Source organism: Nyctibius grandis, chromosome 15, assembly GCF_013368605.1.
Source record: "Nyctibius grandis isolate bNycGra1 chromosome 15, bNycGra1.pri, whole genome shotgun sequence".
Classification (NCBI taxonomy): Eukaryota; Metazoa; Chordata; class Aves; order Nyctibiiformes; family Nyctibiidae; genus Nyctibius; species Nyctibius grandis.
Genome location: NC_090672.1, coordinates 6,002,517 through 6,020,567, shown reverse-complemented (window position 1 = coordinate 6,020,567; position 18,051 = coordinate 6,002,517). Strand labels below are relative to the sequence as shown.

Sequence of the window (18,051 nt, the reverse complement as noted above, 5' to 3'; positions counted from 1 at the left end):
GCTCCCCCCGTACTTCCCCTCCCATCTCCGCCATCGCTCCTCTGTCCCCAGGGCAGATCCCGCTGCAGGGGGCGGCGTGGCCCTGCTGTCACCCCGGGGGCAGCAGGGAGGGGACGTGAAGCCCAGCACAGCATCCAGGTTTCTTCAGAAAAAGGCCCAAAAAGGGAAAAATGGGGTTGCCTGTGAGCTGTGGAACACCCGCAGGGTGCTGGTGAACCTCAGCACAGCCTCGAGCAGAGCCCTGACAGCTCTGTCTCACCTGGCCAAACCTCCATGATCCCCCCCAACCAGGGCAACTGCCCCCCAGAAGCGCCCACCGCTTCACAGCCCCTGGGGATGGATTTCATGCCCAAAACACCTCAAGATTGTTTAGGAGTTCCTCAGATGAGAACTGGGATTATTTATTGTTTGTTTTCCTCCCTCATGTGGAGGGTACAACAGCCTCCTGCAAGGAGGGACCCAGCCATTCCTTGGGGAGTGCGTGGGGATGCCACCTCAGTCTGATAGAGATGAAGTGTTGTAGGACGCTTTCTTCAGGGTCTCCAGGAAAAACTGCTCATTCTCTAAGAAATCGCGGTCCTGAGAAGAGAGGGATGGATGGGATGGTATCAGAGAGTGCCACAGAAACGGGGTCACAGTCCAGGGTGTCACTCATGAGCAAGGGAAGTATCCCAAACCCTCCTTCATGCAGCGAGCAGTGGGCAGGTACCCATCCCTGGTACCCCCGGGGTGTCTGGGCTCCCCCGCAGAGCCCATAACCTCACACTCTGAGTGAGACCCACAGAGGAAGCCTCAAAGAGCATCCCTGCCTGGGGAAGGGCACAGGAGGGAAGCAGGGGGCTGATGGGAGAGGATGGGGACATCACGAAGCCAGAGTCCAGCAGAGCTGCCTTCTCCCACCCAGGGATGGGGTGAGAAGAGGGGCAACTCCATCGAGCCAAGGACGATGTCCATCTCAGGTTGGACATTGAGCCAAACTGAGACAACTGTGAGGATCCACACATTCTTCCTTCTGCTATCACTCCTCTATGTGCCCATGGCTCCTGTAAGTCCTCCCAGCACAGTCCTGTGGCTCAGTAATGATCTTAGGAGACACCCCACCCTGGAGCTATCAGGTTCGAATCAAGCTTCACCCGGCCCTGCTCCCACCCAGCTGGTTTGAAGCCCTTTCCAGCCCTGTTTTCCCCACCACCTCACCTGCTGAGCCCCGTGCTTCAGCAGCAGCAGTTTGGTGTAGAGCTCAGTGGGGCTGGCCAGGCTGTCCCCGCTATCCTCCAGGATGTGCCGAGGGAGCACCCTGACAGAAGGTGAAAAACCTGGAACAAAAGCATGAGCGTATGGTGCCGCCACCATCAGAGGAACTGCAGATGGAGGCAATGGAGCATTCCCTTTGTTTGACACCTGCTTGTCCCTGCAGCGGGGTCCTCCCCAACCTCCCAGTGCAAATGGCCTTTAACCCACCTGCCTATCCCTTCCTGACCCCTCCACCCCCTCCTGGCACTGCCCTGGCTCAGAGAGCTCTGCTGAGCTCCTTCAGAGGATGAGGAGGCCAACACCAACTCATGTCTGAGGTTTATACACAGAGGAGCTAAAACAGCCCTCAGGAATATCCCAACCCTCCTGAGAAGTGGAATACAAGTGCAGCTGCCCCACAGCACATCCCTTCCCATCAGCAGCATGCAGGAAGCCTTACATGGTGTGCTGGAGAAGCCTTTCGTAGGGGCACTGAGGTCCTGGTCTGCAGTCAGCAGCATCATGGGGTTGTTGGGCAGCTCCTCGCGTAGCCGTTGGAGCTGTCTCCTCTGGTGAGCCATGCTCAGCCACTCCTGCTTTGTCCCCAGGAGAAACAGAGAGAGAGAAGCTGTTGTCAAAGCTTCAGGCCTTTGGCACGGCGGCCCCAAGCCGAGCAGGGAATGCGAGGGAGTATTTGCCTGGTGCAGACGCTGTACCTGCTGCTTCAGCTGCTCCAGCTGCTGCTGCATGATCTGCAGCCTGATCTGGTGCTCAGATTCCATCCTGCATGCCTCCCGCAGGGCTTGCTCCCTTTCCTCGTACTTCGGGGATGGGAGCTGCAAGGCAGAGCAGCTGGGGAGGCTGCGGACAGGGACCCTCGCTGCCCTGGGGCAGGGCTCCTTTGTGCACCCCCTTATTCCCCTCCTGGGACAGGAAAGACTTTGGGAGGGGTATGAAACCCCAGCTTTGCTGCCAGCCCATGTACAGCTGTGAACTGCAGTGCAGATGCTCTGCTTACCTTGGTCATGCTTTTAATCCCCTCCTCCTGCTGCCGGATGCGCAGCGCAGCCCCGTTCACACTCTCCTTCTCCAGCCTCAGCTCCTGACAGGCCTCCTCCAGCAGCACCCTGTCCCTCACCAGCTGCTCCTCCCTGGCTTTCAGCTTGTGGTCCCGGATCTTCAGATCTGCCTGCTCCTAGGATGGGCATGGGGGAAAACGATGCGTTACCTGCCCTGTCCTGGACACTATCTCATGTCTTCCCCAGCGATGGGAAAGACCTGCCCCTGCTGAGCTCCTCATGTGTGCCAGTTTGGGGTGCAGAGCAACACCACTAGCTACTCAAGCAGTACCCCCACCCACCCACCCTTGGGGACCACAGATTGTACAGACACACACCCACAGTCCTTCCCCAGAAAGGACGGAGCCCCTCACCATGTTGCACACCCTAAAACACGCTCAAGGCACAGCAGTTTGTCAGCAGCAGAAATATCCAGCCTGAATGGTTATTTTCCACCCTGGTAGCCCTTAAAAATGCAGCTCTGCTGCACCGTCTGTGCCACATATCCCCTCTGGACAGCCCCAGGGGCGCAAAACTGGCTCTGGACACATCCTCATGGCACGGTGAGGTTTTGCTTAACCCACCATGGGGGCTTCCTCTCACCAGATTTACAACGGGGGCGGCTGCGCCTGGTCTGGCTGCCCAAACTCCTCACAGGCAAAGGGGAGAGACAGAGGGGACCGATGCTTCAGTCGACATCTAAAACAGGCTGGTGGAGGCTGCCTGATCCTCACCACCCCGAGTGACGTCTCTGTCTTAAAGACCTGAAGGCAGCTCTGAACGTCTCCCCGTGGGCAGGACCCACCCGTGAGCCTGCCAGGTGGTGCTGGAGGCCACGGAAAGGGGCTCTGCTAGGGTACCTTGGCCAGGCTCATGATGGTGGCCTCTCTCTGGGATTCCATCTGCAAGGCTCGGTCCATGTCACGCTCCAGCCGCTCCTTGCTCAGCTGCTGCTGGGTGTGAAATTCAGCCCACTCGGCCGCCAGCTTCCGTCGCTCCTCCGAGCACTTCTGCATCACCGACTTCTGCTCCTCCAGCAAAGCGCTCTGGAGAGCATCGCAAGAAGGGGAGAGAGAAAGCACTAAGTCTCACTCACCGTAGGATTTTCCTTCTTTAACCCATCTCTGCCACTAAACCCCACACAACATCTGGAGGCTGGTTCAAGCCCGTGGTGCCCAGTGTGAACCTGCACGGAGAGCTCTGGCCCCACGCTCCTCAAGACCCAGCAGGCACCGTGCATGCACACAGCAGCCTCTTGCATCCACGTGCTGGGCTGATTTCAATTCACCGTGTGACTGGGTGTGGGATTGAGGAGGCAGAGGAAGGATGCTGCAGCTCAGCACCCAGCTCCTTCCTCCACCACACACCGCAGCGCAGCCCCGGTCAGACTCCTGGAGACATCTGCCCATCTCACCTTTGCCCTCTCCAGCTCTGCTCGCTCCATGGAGAGCTGCTGGGTCATGACTCGCCGCTGCTCCTCCAGCGAGTGCTGCAGCGATTCCACTTTGGCTTGCTCTGCTGTTGCCCTCCATCGCTCCTGGGTCCAGACATAGAGACAGATGCCATTCACAGGCTCCATGCCAAAGACTTTCAGTGGGCAAGACATACCTGCCACACCCAGACCAGAGGGCTGACCCGGGCAGCGGGCACAGCGTGGGCTCACCTGCTCCAGCAGCCGAGTCTGCTCGCCCAGCCTGGCTTCCATTTTGGCAATCACCTCCTGGAGCCGGTTCCGCTCCTCCTCCATGTCCCTCTGCTGCTGCGACAGCCTGTTCTCGAGCACTGGGGAGAGACAGGAGCAGGGCCATGAGCAATATGAGGTGGGAAACCCCCTCTATCCACACCATATTCATGGAGAAGCTGCATGCATTTGTGCACATCGCCTTCTGCACATCCCCAGGACATCAATTTGTAAGAGGGAGACCCTGAGATGTCCAGTGACTGAGGCTTTGCCAGCCTGGGCTCCCAGCCTCTGGCTGACTTGGAGCCCAACTTTCTCCCTGTTTTCTGGGTGTCCCCAGCCCTGGCGGGGACCCCGCAGCCATGTTGGCACAGGGGAATGACAGACGTACCCTTGAGCTGCCTGTCCCGCTGCCTTGCCCCCATGGCCAGCTCCTGGGAGGTGGTGTGATGCGTGGCCTCCATCTTGTGCGAGAGGTCGTGCAGGTTGCTGGAGAGCTTCTCCATCTGCTCGATGACGCCATTCAGAGACCTGCAGAGAGCAGCAAAGGCACGGTCACTCCTGTGGGACACGCTTCGTCTTACCACAATGGAGAGGGGGATGTGCGGTGGGCCAAAGGCCGGGTAGCCCTGCCCCAAACCTCTCTGGGTCACAGCAGAGCATCAGGAAGATGGAGATGCTGCTTAGGGGAGCACTGACAGGTATTAAACAGCTCAGCATCCCTGGAGGCCGCGGGTGGGAGAGGGGATGGCCCCTGTTCCTCCTGTGGTCCAAGGCTGGTTCGCCATAGGACAGGGAACACCATGGCCAGGGACCAACGTGGGGATATGACACCAGTTGTCGGTACCTGGTGGGCGAAGTGGCGCTGGTCACCGCATCGATCTCCTGGTCTTTCAGCCGCTTCAGCCGCTGGAGCTGCTCTTCATGGTCTTTGCGCATCTCCAGGACAGACGTCCTGCAGGACATGAGGAAAGGAGCCCACCATGAGCTGTTACAGATTGATGCTCCCCATGATGGGCACTGTGGAAGAGGCTTGGTCATGGGGCTGAGAACCAGGTCCCAGGAGCATCCACACTTGGGATGGACCACATTTGGGGGTTACGGGCTTCTCTGCCAAGAACTGATTTCTCATTGACCCAAACTATGTGGACATCAGTGACTCCCTGACCTCAACAAAAGGGATTTGGGGGAGATAAAATACTGGGTTCAGCATCTTTCAAAAATCCCCATTCCAAAAGCCCACAACCCAGTGCTTCTGGAGTCTGATTTTAACTTTCACCATGTCCCTGTTCCCTGGTTCCTTTGCCAAAAAAGAGGAACCAGCCCCACGTGTGTGCCCCTTGTGCCACCCTCACCTCTGCAGCTCTCGCAGCCGCTCCAGCTCCAGCGCGTTCTGCTGCTGCAGCGTGGCCACGTGCTGCTGGTGCTGTGCCAGCAGCTCTGCCCTCGCCTGCTCCGCGTCCTGGCTCTGCGACAGCAGCTGAGCTGCCAGCTGCTCCTTCTCCCTCCGCAGCCTCTCCTCCCGCTGCCCGTAGGTCTCCTCCACCACCTTCAGCCGGCTCCTGCCCGGAGAGGTCACGGCAAGGAAGAAGTGTTGCTGTCATGGCAATACCCAGCACTCTCCGCCCAAAGTGCACGCGGGGATTTTAGGAGCAGATCGGTGTCACTGTTTGCATGGGGAAACTGAGGCACGGGGCGCTTCACTCTCCACACTCTGAGCCCTGAACCCTCCTGCTACTGCCCAGTGCGGTGCCCTGGTTGGGGACGTGCTGGCAATGGGTCTGGCCCTTCCTCCTCGTCACTCATGGGCAGCGTTGGTGAGAGTGGACCCCCACCCTGGCTCACCCACAGGGCTGCTCTCTGTCACCCACCAGCTCCACATCGATGTGGCTCTGTGCCTGCCCGCCCCAGGGATGGATTTGGGAAGCGCCCCAGCACTCCCGCCCCAGGGGGAAAGAACAGGGCTGCAGGCAGGGATGGGACACAGGAGGGGAGCACAGGCAAGAGCCTGGTACCTGTGGGTGCTCTCGAGGAGATCCAGGTCCTGCTGGTGCCGCTGCTGGAGACTCTCCAGCAACAGTTTGTGCTGCGTCCGCTCCAGCTCCAGCATCTGGACCTGCCGGGCACCCGGGGAGAAGGTCCTTGTGCTGCCCTGGGGACAGACCTCCCACAGCAGCACTTGGTGGCCACAGGCATCTCTGGACAGGGAGGTTTCTCCTCTCTCGCCTGTCACCCTGATGCTATTTGGGGTGGATGTGGCCCCTTCTCCTCCCTCTGTGTCACCCGTGGTCCCCCATCCAGGAGGCAATGGGGCTCACCTGGCTCTCCAGCTCTGCCACACGGGCCTGGGCGCTGAGCAGCGCTGCCTGACAGCCTGAAGTATCCTCGTGGAGCTGGGCTGCGGGAGCCCCCAGCCTCCTCTCATGCAGCAAGCCCAGGGCTGAGGACTCTGCCTACAGGGATGGAGAGAGAAGATCGAGGCCCTTCAGGATCAGCGGCTTTGTGGCGTGGCCATCAGCCCCCAAAGGATGGCACATGCCTCACCTGCAGCTGTGGGGCAGCCTGGAGATGTGCCCTGGCTGTGGTAACCTGCGGAGACACAGGGATGCTCTCAGGGAAGTAAAGTCCTGGGGAGACCATGTCCTCCTGCCCTGGGAACAGCGATCCATGCCCAGCCTACTGCGGTCCCTCCTCCACCCTTCTGCAGCCCAGCCCCATTGCTGGCCTGGGTCCCTTCTCCCTCTCCCCAGGTGATGCTCAGCAGCCCCTAACCTGGGCACAGGTTCAAGGAGAAGACCATGACTCCTCTGGGTGACAGTGTGTGTCCTGCCACCAGGGCAGGGTGAGGGGCCCCAGCTCGATGAGAAGTGGAGGCTTCAAAGACCAAGCAAGAGCTGCCCTCTCTATCAGAGGCTCTGATCCCCCTTCACTTGTCTAGAAACAATCTCAGAGCGTCTTCACGCACAATATTGAGGAAAGCCAGCTGAAGAAAGTCCTTTATCAACTGGAGCCCCTGTTGTCTCATTAATATAATACATATATGCCTGGGGAACTATATAAATGCTGCTCAGGCAATGCAGGGCTGTAAACACACATGATTTACAAAGGATCCATAGCACACGTGCTTTGTCCTGATAAATACAACTCGTGGCATCTCAGGGCTCTCCAAACACTTTGCCTCCATGAACATGGGCTCCCAGAGATGCAGAGTGAGGCACATCCATCCTTCTGCCAAGCCAGCATGGACAGAGTAATGGAAGTTGGCGAGTCAGCAGGGCAGAACTTGTGATCACTACCCCAACCTGGCATCCCCTGGGGACGTGGGACCAGCAGACCTACCTGAGCGAGCGGGGCAGGGCCCTGTGTCTCCTGCTCTCCTGGGAACAAGGCTGTGGGGACTGAAAATTGAAACAAGTCCATGATTCAGACACGGCAATGAAAACCATCCCCTCCCAGAAGGATGAGGGCCTGGGTCTCCTGGGCAGAGTGAGAAGGGTCCTACTCCACTCTGATGGCTGGTGATGGGGATGGAGGGTCAGACAGGATTGTCCGTACCCGCACCCCAACCCCACCCCATGCAGGATGGAGGGATTCTGCTCTGCAGGGTAAGTTTGGGGGCAAAGCATGGCTTCCTCTTCCATCACCTAGGGAGGCGCTGGGTCCCCTAAGCCACTTCCAATGGCCTCTGGGCTGGTTCACAGCCTCAGCCCAGGGTAGGACGGGGTCTTCCAGCACAGAGCACCAGTGGGACAAGCGTGGGGGCAGCAGGAGGGGAGAGGGAGAGAGAAGGGACAGCAAGAACTTAGGCCTATCCATTTCTCAGAAAGAGCAAGTCCCTCCCAGCCCTCTGAAGCCCCAAGGGCAGCACTGTGGAGTTCAGCACGCCCCAGCATGACGTCCCCCTCCATGACATGGGGACAGTGGGATCCTGCAGCTTGGCAGCCCGCTCCGACAACAGCCGGTCAAAGCCTGGGCAGCATTCACATGGCCAAGGGTGATGCTGTGGCTCCTGGGTTTTTTTTGGAGGGCAAGGGGACGCTCTCTGCATACAGCTGCCCACATTGTACGACCACACAAAACGCACCCCTGGCGCTGGCGTCCCTCGAGGAATCCTCCTTCGCAGCCTCCAGCGGGTGAGCTGGGGCTCGTTTTGCGGTGCTGAGCTGCGGGACTGACTGCCTGCGTGGGCACAGAGACACGAGTGATGCTCAGCAGTGTCACAGCTCAGGGCGAGGCGCACACCCGTTACCCTGCTTGGCATTTCTTTAAGTTTAAAGCTTGGCTGTCGCACTGTGATCAAACAGGCAAGAGCCTGACGACCCCTCAGAGCTGCCCTCCCTCCCCGTTACAGAGCTCCCACACCAAAGTGATCACCACTGCCTACCAGCCCTCCCTGTTCCCCCACCGCACCCACGCAGCTGCTTTCTGCAGGACACCTCTCCCATGGAGGATGCCTGAAAGGTGACGGAGTACTCACCCAGCACCGCCTGCGCCTGCTGCCTCGTCCTGCCCAGCAGCCGCCTGCTGCGGGGCTCCAGGGGAGGCGGCCAGCTGCCTGCAAGCAAAAAGCATCCTAATGCGGGAGAGCCGAGGAGGCCACGAAAGCCAAGATCAAGATCCTTTCCCCCAACACCAGTTCCTGAGCCTCCGTCCTGCCCAGCTGCGGCAGGATTCAGCCTTTCGGCTGCAGAGGGAGCAAAGACACCTCGAAACCTCCATCACCCGTGTTCCTCCTTGCTGCATCTACCCCCTTCCCCTGGGCAGCAGCAGCCCCAGCTCACACCCCCCCCCCACGACACATGGCTGTTTGTCTGCAATTCACTCCTGAGTCCTGTTTGAGCAGCACAAGTCTGAACGTGTGTCCATGTAAACTCAACTGGAGGAGGTGGTTTGCCTGGAACTAGGAGGAATGAAGGGGAAGGCAGGCAGGAACAAGGAGCACGGAGGGATCTCGCACGGATGTGCTGAGCCAGGACAGCTCCGCGGGACCCGGGACAGTGTGTGCAATCTTGGCCACAACGGGAAGAGAGCCCAGAGGTGTGATGGGTCTGTGGGCTGGATCAGTGGGACAAAGTCCCACCTTATTACCCCAGTCTGAGACAAGACAGTGCTTAAAATGAATGTCTTAAATCTGAGCTGAGGGTTTCTGCTGGTTTCTGCTGCAGGCCCCGCCTGCTGGAGGAGCTACATGGGGAGCAGATGGGAGGGCTGTGGCCATCACCCGTGCCTTTACCTGACGGCAGAGCGGGGATCCAGCCCTTCGCCTGGGGCCTCCGAGGGCTTGGCACTTCTCTCCTGGGCCTTCGCCTGCGCTTGGGCTTTCTTGTGAGACAAGAGAGCGCTCAGCCAGCTCTCCTCCTCCAGCAGGTCAGGTTTAGCCGCTGCCTTCTCTGCAGCCGGGAGCTGGCTGGTGGGGCCGGGCTGCCCGGCTGCGGCAGGGCTGGGGCAGCTCACTGCGGGACTGGCCTTCACTGGAGACGGCGGCTCCAAATCCATAAAATCCTCATCTTTCAAGCCCAGCCAGTCGGCTCCAGATCTGCTGCTCTGCACAGGGCTCCTCTTGGCTGGGGGAGGAGGTTTGGAGCAGGGCTCCGGTTTCGGTTCGGTGCTGTTCTTGTCTGAAAACCTGCCGCAACGAGAAGCAGTCGTGTACCTGCCCGCCAGGGGACCCCGGGGACCCTGCCTGCGAGGGGACCCCGCCTGCGAGGGGACCCCGCCTGCTCCACCGCAGGGGCAGCTCGGCTGGAGTGACAGACACACACAGAGCACCATACCTCACCGACTGCCTTCTCGACGACTGGTCCTTGGTCGCGGAGGCCACCGTGGGCTGGTAGGCTCCAAAGACAAAATCCTCCTTGTCTGAACCCTCTTCCTTCTCTGTTCAGACAAGCAGTCTTGAGTCAGCGCCCAGAGGAGCAGAGCTGGCTGCAGACACCAGCCCTCGCCCTCCTCCTCCTCCCTTGCAGTTCCCACTGGGATTGCTGCCTCTGGGAAAACACAGCTGGAAACATCTTCCCTGGAAACCCATGAGCAACATGCCTCAATGTGGCTGGGAAACACGTCTTTGTTGGGAACCAGCCCACGTCCGAAGGCAGCCGAGTTATGGCTACTGTGTGAATGCTCCCAGGCTGCCTCGAGGGCAGAGCACCCCACTTTTGCATCAGCCACCTTCCTCCCTGTGCTGACTGAGAGCCCATTAGCCACCCTGCTCACCACTACGGGAAGGGTATTTCCCCTGCAAGGGCATCAGAAATCAATCTCGCTCTCCCAAGCTGATGCTGGCCCCTCTGCAGACCTTCCCAGCGCCCCAGGCTGTGCTCACCTGGCTGCTTTTGGTACTTCTTATCCAGTTTGAACTCCTTGCGCTCCCCCGCACCCGGCTGTTCCAGGATTTTGGCCACAGAGCCTCGTCCCAGCAACTCGTCCAGCTTGGAGCGGGCTGGCCGGAGCTCCTCCCTGTTGGGGACACAGCTGCAGATGGGTTTCTCCGAGAGGCAGGGCTGTTCCTCATCACACAGCCTTGCCAGGGTGCTCTGGCTCTTCTCTGTGAAATGAGGCTGCTCTTGACCCTTTCTGGGACCCACAGGCAGAAGCTCCAGCATCCTCCACCCAGCATGGTGGCACCATCTCAACCCACAAGCCATCCCACTGTCTCTTCATTGCCCTTACTCTTCTGACTTCTTTCCTTGCTTCTCATCTCCTTTTGCACCACTGCCAAATCCCAGTGCCTCCATCAGGTCGTCACCATCATCTTCAAATGTGAGCTCCTCCCTCCTCTGGGCCGGGGCCACGGTGTGCAGGGGCGTCTGAGGTGGGGGTGGCTCTGTGGATGGGATCACACACGGCAGGAGGTTTGATCAGGGCTTTTTTTGTTGTTTTATTTTTTAACAAGAGATCAAAGCAGCCCTGCCTGCTCATCTCTCAAGACCATTTACAAAGTCATTTTTAAATAACTCTTTTCAGTGACCAAATCTCACTGCAAGTGACAAAGTGGCAACGCACCACTGCCTGCTCTGTGGCCACGCATCTGCTGACGGGACATTGCCGGCTGTCACTAACACTCGGGTTTCCAGCTCTGACTAACGTCAGGAGCTTTCTACCTTTTAGAGTTTCCAATCAGATAGTTCCTGCCCTGTGTCCCCCAAGAATCCCTGCTCCAGTAACACGCCTTAGTCCTTGCTCTAACCCACCAGCTGCTACTTGCGTCCATCTCTGTAGCAGAGTGGATTTATTGGGGTGAAAAGTGATTTTAGGGGACTATCAGACCCATTAGCATTCCTGCTGCAGGAACAAGCGGGATCAGTGCCTGTAACACAGCCACAGTGCAGCTGGATCCAACCCAGAGGTACCCCCCAGCTGGGCTTTGGCATGGACCAGTGATGCTCTCACCCACCCAAATCCTGACCCACAAAACTAGTTCTCATTTGGCAACGTGTAAAACAGGCTGGATGAGGCCAAAGGTGAGATCTGAGCCTCCACTCCCAGAAAGGAAAGGTCAGTTCTGTAACCTGTGGCACACTGGAAGTATCAAGTACTCGGTGAGCTGTGTCACAATTAACCTCATTACCAAGTTGCTCTATAAATGACCATACTGGTTAATGAGAGATAGGACTAGGCAGCTTTCCATTTACTGTTTGGACATAACACAAACTAATCCAGGCTGCTGATTCGTTTAATACAAAGAGGATGCATCGAGCACCCCTGCTTACCTTTCTCTTTACTCTGTTCTGTTTTTTTCTCAGAGCTGCTTTTAGTGCCCGTTGGAGCTGGCTTCTTGGGAGCATCCTGCTCCTCATCAGATAAAAGCCCACCCAGAGGACCATCTAAATCTGGGAATCACCCCATAGGGGCAGGAAAGGAGAATAATAACAAAACCAAACAAAACCAAGGTTATTTATAAGAACAGTTTTGCACTAAGCCAAGCACTGTCCCCCACCACATGCACACGGGGACAGGAGACTGCATCTGCCCAAAGCCACCGACGTAGGTTCTGCAGGGACCTGGGGTACCCTTGAGTCTCCCTGAACTTCAAACACTCAACAGTTACATTTCTGTTCAGTTTTTCCACATTTTCTTTCTCCTAGAAGAAAGTAACTCAAAATTTGGGTGCTTTAACACTTGAACACTCTTTAGGCAAAGAAAAAGGGAAGAAGAAAGCCCACCTAAATCACCTAAAGATCAGCAAAAGATGCTGATCTTGGTTAAAGCACAGGCTTTAACAACCAGAGCTCAGCCGTGCCAGGACACTGCTCCCCCTGTTTGGAAGTTGGACAGAATCCCCTCTGACACAAGGGCTCCCAAAGTGTTACAGTCATTAAAAACCAAAGCACCCGTGAAAATGCAAATACCCCCAGGAATCGTCTCCCAGCCCTGTCCTGGGGACGGCCTCAAATGCAGAGCTGTAATTTTTTTTCCCTTTGGTCACCCCTGAAGGATTAGATTTGCACCGGCATCGTAGGGATGAAGGACCCTGTACCTCATTAACCAGCCAAGCCTTCGGTTAACAGAAGAGGCAAAGAGCAAGGGCAGAGCCCTCAGCTGCCCCCATGCGCCTACGTGCTGAAGTCAAGCAACATCCTACCTTCAAAGTTAAATTTCTTGTACTGTCGGGAAGCAGGGGGAGGTGAGAGTGGCTTCTTCTCCACCACTGGTACAGATTCTCTTAGAAAGAGAGGCCACGGCTCTCAGAGACAAGGTGCTGCAGAGCTGCCCCTCTCCCACCCTGACTGAAGGTCACTTTTCTGGTGGCAGTCCCCTAAGAGCACATATTGTGGCATACAGTCCCTCCCTGCAGCCCTGCGGGGTGAGAATCTCTCTGGAGGGGTCTCCTTGCAAGCAGAGAAGGAGAAAAGGGCCTGAGGAAGAGCAGGGCAGTTTGGGGACCAGCATGTCTTAACTGCAACCCCTCTGGCTCTCCTTCCATGCAGACCCCTGGTCTTTGATCTGCACCAGGGAACGGACAAACGGTGTTTGGTGGGAAGCAGCAGTGTGGCCGTTGTCGCTGCTGATGTCAGTGATGTTACCACACCATGACAAGAGGTCAGGGATGTTCCAAGGGAGAGGACATGGCCAGGATAACACTGTGTCTGCGACAGCCCCAAAAGGGATGAAGAAAAGGATTTTAGGGAACAAATTCACTTTTTGTTCCCTGTCCCAAAAGAAAATACCCGCCCTGCTCGTTTGGAACCAGGCTATGAAAAGAAGAGCAGAATCTCCTTTTTACCTTTCTCAGGAGCCGTCAGCTTCCCTGCAGGCTTTACTGCTCCTCCCGAGGAGTCACATTTCCCAGGACCTTTCACGGTTGTCTTCCTCGGCCCAGAACCGGGTTTCAGCGTTCCCAGGAGATCAGCTTCCATGTCGTCCATGTCCTGGAAAGCAAGAGGACGAGGAGTGGAGCAGGGTGAGTACTGCTAATGCCTCAGCGCTGCTTCTCCCTTCGGAGGCTGGTGCTGGAGGCCACAGCTGCAGCACCCGTGGGGCTGAGACGAAGGATACTTATGCACTTACCTTCAGGGTCTGCAGCAGAGCTTGCGGGTCTGCGTCGGAGGTGCTGGATCCCTGCATGCCAAGGAGGGCAGAGATCAGAGACAAGCAGACTGTGGAAACTCCTCACCCCTTGCTTCCACGCTCCAGCCCCTGGCTTTCCTCATTTTATGGAATGGCAGAACACATGTCCAACTCCTCCTGGTGTCCCCTCACTGGAAACCCCCTGTGCCTTGATTCCTTTGACAAGACCCTGCTGCCTCTGGGAGAAGCATCAGGAACATCCAGGCCATTGCTTTGGGTAAGGGTCCTTCCTACCATGCTTAATCTGAAGCACACCCAGGAAGCAGCACAACGTGCCCCCCTTGGCTTTGCTCCATCTCATCCAGGGCACCTGCAAGCCCTTCTCCCAACATTCACCCACTCCCCCATCCCATCTTCCCCACCCCACAGCTATGCCAGAGAGAGGTCACCTCTTCAGCTAGACTTCATGGTTCATCCCCGATATCCCACTGCTGACTTGGATGGGGTGACACCAGGGGCAAGCCTGGCCTGGCTCAGTCCCAGCCCTCAAGACACCCAGGCTCTCTCCTGAAATTTGGGCTCACCTCTGCATCTTCGATGTCCTCTGAAGGGAGTTTGCTGAAGAAATCATCGTCTAGAAAGGACCTGTGACACAAGCCCGGGGGTTAGCAGCACCACACGTGAGTTCGGCAAGGGTGCCCTGGGGACAGCCAGGCCAGGTGGTGGGAGGAGGAGGGGACCACACGGGCACACCGCAGCATACAACAGAAAATGAGGCTAAAATAGCACTGGGATAAAAGACAGCAGTGCTGGGACTGCTATAGTTAAGCAAACAACTGTTACAAGGGAGATTTACAGAAGATATACAGGGCTGGGGACACCCAGCTCCTGCTGGAAAGCCACAGGCTCTGGGTTCCCAGTTCCCAAAGGCATCGCGGGTAACCCACTTTCCCAGGGAATTGGTATCGGGGCAGGGAGCGAGGTGAGGAAGCCAAGGACGGGGCCGGTCAGAAGGACTTGGGGAGCACAGAGAGATCTCCGAGCAGGAAAGGCTGTGTCTGAAAGGCACTCACTTCTTGCTGCCCTGCGAGCTGGTGCCCCAGGCTCTCCCACTGGTGTCCCCGGTCAGCGGGGAAGCTCTGGCAGGTTTAACAGGGGGTTCATCTGGAAAAAAGACAGGGAGAGATGAGGATGATGGACACAGGCATATTCCTAGCCTAGACACTCCAAAGGGGACTTGCTGTCTCCCCATGAGCTGCAGAGGCTTTTAATCGGAGATGAACTTCACTTTGCCCCCCCAAGCTGATGTTCAGCTTTTTCAATGGCCCCTGACTCTGGGACACCCTGCTCTCTGCTCTGCTCCCTGCTTCATCCCCCCTAACAACTGGAGCCCCTCGGAGACCAAGGGCTGCTGCACCAGCACGTCCCGCTCCCAGGAGGGGAGTAAGAGTACAAGGATGCTGCCCTTTCAGATGCAAAGAAGGTTCATTTTACCATCATCTCCCAGGAGGTCACCAAGCACATCATCGACAGACCCTGAAATGAGATAAATTAAAGGTGTTGAGGCGGGTGAGGTCACCAAGCAGGTGTAGAAAAGCTCCCAATTTCAGTATGGGTTGCTCTTTTGAAATCCCCCAAGAATAAAGGTTTGGTCTTAAGCATCACCAGCATAAGGCCTTCCTTGCTGGTCTAGAGACAACTGCCAGGACTTGATCCAGTATTTTGTGGATAAAAGATGTAGCTTCACTTAGTCAGAAATGGGACTATCTTTATCAAGTGAGCCAGCTGCTTTCTATTCAGGTAGTCACTGGCTACAAGCAGCACTTCATCTGTGAGCTCTCACCCCACACTATCTCAGAGTAACCCCAAAAGTACTGCTTCAGTATCAGGGGCTGCAGGAGGCCTCTAAACAAGCAGTCAGGGAGTAGGTGAGGGGAAGAAAGGAATATAGGACCCCAATAAGCAAATCTACTTGATGTGAGAGGCAGGTGAGTGTCTCTGGTTCAGGAACAACACGATGCACTCAACTGTGTCTTTTAGACAAGGACCATGAAACATTTCAGTAGCCAGGACTGCCACCTGATCCCAGTGTCCCCCTCCTCTGTCCCACACCTTCCCAGCAGATCAAAGCACCTATGGAAAGGAAAGCACAGGAGCGTACATACCTCTTAAACTTTTCTTGGGTTTTGTAGCCTATAAAGACAAATTCCCTTGTTAGAAAACAAAGCAAGTCTGACCTGGACTTTCTCCAAACACCAAAGCCAGAGGCAGGTTTCTCCAGAGAATCCCACAAGCAAGTGAAGCCCTCCTCCCGCCCACACCATTTGGGAAACGGTATGAGAAACACAGGGGAACCACAGAGCTATTTACAGCTTTTGAGACACCAGTGAGCACAGCCCCTTCCGGCTGCCAGCTGGGCAGAAGCCTCCAGCCCTCGGGATCACTTCTGCCCCCCAACAGAGGTGCCAGAGCACCAGATTTGGATTTCCCAGGCCTGCCTTCGAACTGTCTCACACTCACCATCGCAGGGGCCCAGCCTTCCCCTGCTCCAGCAAGTCTGTTTGCAGATTCACTCGATCTCCACCTCCACGTTGCAGGGGGATCTGACATCGCTGATCACATCCACACCAACCTCCTACCTATGGGGAGAGGAGGATAACCCGATTTGCTGTTAAACAGATTTCCCTCGGGGCCCCTCTGCAGCCTGCCAGGCTGGCTCCGTGCTGCTCAGACCTCTCCAAGCTGCTCTAAACAAGACTTAATCTGAGTCTTAAAAACAACCTCCTATTTTGTCTAGTGGAAGGTGTCCCTGCCTGTGGCAGGGGGGTTGGAACTAGATGATCTTTAAGGTCCCTTCCAACCCAAACCATTCTCTGATTCCCCAAAACAGCCTTGAGCTTCTGCAGCAGCTGCCACGGGGAATGTCACACGGACACCAAGGGATCGCTCTACAAAATAACCTGAGAGGGAGCAAACACCATCAGCTTGGCCCTACGCGTCCTGACCTAAGCCCAAAGGGTGGCTCCTGCTCTGCCCAAAGCCTGGAAAGCACCCCAAGGGGCAGGGGCTGGGGAGGGAAGGGGGGAAGGAAACCTCACTCTTTGGGTCCCGAGCACCCGGGGGGATCTCAAACGAGCAGGACGGCTGCTGCAGAGAACGCAGCGGTGCTGGAGACGAGGGTGCAGACCCCTCTCGGGGTGCGGGCAGGACGAACGCAGCCGCCCAGCTTTCCAGCGCCCCGCACCGCGCCCTCGCCCCCCGCATCCCGTCGCCATGGCAGCCGGCACCCTCCCCAGCCGCCGACCCCAGCACCCGGGCCGACGGCCGCCGTGCCCCGGCCCCGAGCTCACAGCACGCCGGGGCCGCCCTGCTGCAGCCCCCAGCCCACCAGCCCCTGCCCCCAGCACCCCCAGCCCCTGCCCACAACCCCCGTACCTGCAGTGCACCAGCCTCTGCCCGCAGCATCCCCCTACGCACCGCACGCCGGGCAGACGCCGCCCGCCCCGGCTCCCCCGCTTCCTTCCCGGCTCCTCCGCCCTTCCCTCCGCAGGACGATGGGAAACGTAGTCCCCGACGGGCTCCGGGGAGGGCCGGGAACTGCAGCCCCCGGCGGCTCCGCTCCCCCCGGAGCTTGCAGGAGGAGCTCGGGCGGTGCGAGGTGCCCGACCCCTCGCCGGACACGTCGCACCCGAGAGCGGCAGCAGGGTTGTCCCGTGTCCCCACGGGGCTTCGGGAGGCTCCTGGTGCCCGAGGATACCCCGGGCACAGGGGTTTTACTACCCCAAGATACCTTCAAAGACAGCAGGGTGGCTTGGGCACAAATCATCAGCCCCACTGGGCTTTAATGTCTCGGTCTTTAATTGATAAAGAGTAATCACAGTCCTCCTTTCCAGACATCCAGAACTGGGGGATTACACCTCCAAACAGGACAGCCCTTGTGCTGGGTAAGCATGGCAGGCACCCCCCCTTCCAGCTTAGCAGGAGATAATTCAAGCTGGGTCCGGGACCCTCCAGGAGAAGCCATGAACACCCCACCTGGCACTGCCTGTGGCATGGCTGGAGCTGCTCCCCGCAGCCTGGCTGGGACACTTCAGCCGAGGAACTAGAATTAGTGCCCATTGCTCCAAAAGGGTAAGATTTAGCAAATCCAGCCCCAGCAGCCTCTGCATCAAGGTGCACTGGCTCTGCTGGAAACAGCTGATTGGAAACATTAAAAGTTCAGGTTAAAAAAAAAAAAAAGCTGATTTCTCACATTTAAAGCTGGGTACAGGATGAAGCTAGCCCTGCGCCTGCCTTGTTCCCTTGTACTCAAGTTGTTACTTCTAAAAAACCCGTGGGGAAACACCTGCCTTTGAGATTTTATAACCTACTTTCACCACGCATGCTGCCAGTCCATGGGGGAACACGGGCTCCTTCTGAAGTCTTCACCAGAAGGTGGCATTTTTATGAGTCCATCATTCAAATCAGACTGAAAACCACGGTCACAGACCACTCCCTTTAGTACTCTTCAAGGAGAACAGGGTAGCTTGCAAGTGTCATTACTTGATACTGAATCACCTATACTCGAGCAGA

At 57.2% G+C, this 18,051-nt stretch overlaps 1 protein-coding gene across 1 annotated transcript; it reads right to left on the bottom strand.

The window, feature by feature from the left end:
• Positions 1-399: 399 nt before the first annotated feature.
• Positions 400-16,998, bottom strand: FBF1 (Fas binding factor 1). Its single transcript, XM_068413202.1, has 30 exons — positions 16,915-16,998; positions 16,000-16,118; positions 15,645-15,672; positions 14,974-15,015; positions 14,553-14,643; positions 14,064-14,124; positions 13,480-13,530; positions 13,196-13,340; positions 11,682-11,801; positions 10,642-10,795; positions 10,295-10,428; positions 9,747-9,849; positions 9,206-9,598; positions 8,450-8,527; positions 8,057-8,151; positions 7,312-7,370; positions 6,517-6,561; positions 6,291-6,425; positions 5,988-6,088; positions 5,328-5,534; positions 4,820-4,927; positions 4,364-4,503; positions 3,955-4,073; positions 3,706-3,828; positions 3,152-3,337; positions 2,252-2,428; positions 1,950-2,069; positions 1,694-1,826; positions 1,198-1,316; positions 400-579 (listed from the first exon to the last, which is right to left on the bottom strand). The coding sequence occupies exons 2-30, from the start codon at positions 16,087-16,089 to the stop codon at positions 496-498; spliced, it is 3,441 nt and encodes a 1,146-aa protein (XP_068269303.1). The 5' UTR covers positions 16,090-16,118; positions 16,915-16,998; the 3' UTR covers positions 400-495.
• Positions 16,999-18,051: the final 1,053 nt, after the last annotated feature.